We start from the raw sequence: 1,270 nt of genomic DNA, 5'->3' as shown, positions 1-1,270 counted from the left end.
AAGAAGGGGAAGGGAGATGTACCACTGAGCAGGTTGGGACTTGATGGGAGTAGATGTAGACCTGCTGCTATGCAGGGGGACCTGGGTGTCCTTGTGCACGAATCGCAGGAGCTTGGTCTGCTGGTGCAGCAGGTCATTAGGAAGGCCAATGGAATATTATCCTTCATTGCTAACGGGATGGAGTTTAAAAGCAGGGAGGTTATGTTGCAGCTGGACACGGTGCTGGTGAGAGTATACGTGGAGCTCTGCGTGCAGTTTTGGTCTCCTTTCTTGAGAAAGGATGTATTGGCACTGGAGGGGGTGCAGAGGAGGGTCACTCGGTTGATTCCAGAGTTGAGGGGGTTGGTTTATGAGGAGAGACTGAGCAGACTGGGATTATATTGATTGGAATTCAGAAGAATGAGAGGGGATCTAACAGAAACATATAAAATGATGAAGGGAATGAATGAGCTAGAAGCAGGGAGAATGTTTCCACTGGCAGGTGAAACTAGAATTAGGGGGCGCAGTCTCAAAATGAGGGGGAGCACATTTCGGACAGAGCTGAGGAGGAACTTCATCACCCGGGGGTTGGGAATCTGTGAGATTCCCTGTCCAAGGAAGTGGTTGAGACGATCTTGTTGAATGCTTTCAAAGCGAAGGTGACTTGATTTCCGAGCAGTACGGGAATTCAGGGTGATGGAGAGCGGGCGGGTCAGTGGAGCTGAGGTCATAGGAAGGTCAGCCATAATCTTACTGAATGGTGGATCAGGATCGATGGGCCAAATGGCCTACTCTGGCTCCTGGTTCTGAAAGCACATCATTGTGACCCAGTGAAGAGGAGGCCCGCAGGTAATGATCCTGTTCACAGGACGGCCAGCGCTCCCCGGCCCAACCCACCCTGCACGCTCTGGGTTTACCCGTAACGGTGACCTTTCCTCTCCCGCAGTTGTCCTGAACGTCTACTCCCGCACTCCGAGCGTGAGGACGGGACTGGGGCGTGATGTCCTCCTGGACTGTGGATTCGCCATGGACAGGCAGACTGGCTTTGCCGTGGAGTGGCGTTACCAGTTCAAGGGCAGCGGGCACTTGGTCTACGCTTATAACGGTGCCCACGACCGGGTGGACATGGCAGAGGCTGGCACGGAGATGTTCTTTTACGAGGCGCACAGTCGGGGGAACGCCTCACTGTTAATCCGAAACGTGGACATCAGGCACGAGGGCAGCTACATCTGCACCATCTACATGCCAAACCTGCACGCTCAGCAATCCATCGATCTCCAAATCACAGGTA

General features: G+C 53.5%; 1 protein-coding gene across 1 annotated transcript; it reads left to right on the top strand.

Moving 5' to 3' along the window:
• Nucleotides 1–816: 816 nt before the first annotated feature.
• LOC122545325 (tapasin-like) lies at nucleotides 817–1,261 on the top strand (the record flags this gene model as incomplete). The annotated part of the gene is made up of 1 exon (XM_043684390.1): nucleotides 817–1,261. A coding segment is annotated over exon 1 (430 nt), but the record flags the coding sequence as incomplete, so codon positions are not given.
• Nucleotides 1,262–1,270: the final 9 nt, after the last annotated feature.

The sequence above is a fragment of the Chiloscyllium plagiosum genome, unplaced genomic scaffold (assembly GCF_004010195.1).
Source record: "Chiloscyllium plagiosum isolate BGI_BamShark_2017 unplaced genomic scaffold, ASM401019v2 scaf_88583, whole genome shotgun sequence".
Taxonomy (NCBI): Eukaryota; Metazoa; Chordata; class Chondrichthyes; order Orectolobiformes; family Hemiscylliidae; genus Chiloscyllium; species Chiloscyllium plagiosum.
The sequence above is the reverse complement of the archived record's forward strand: the minus strand, read 5'-3'. Positions and strand labels throughout refer to the sequence as shown.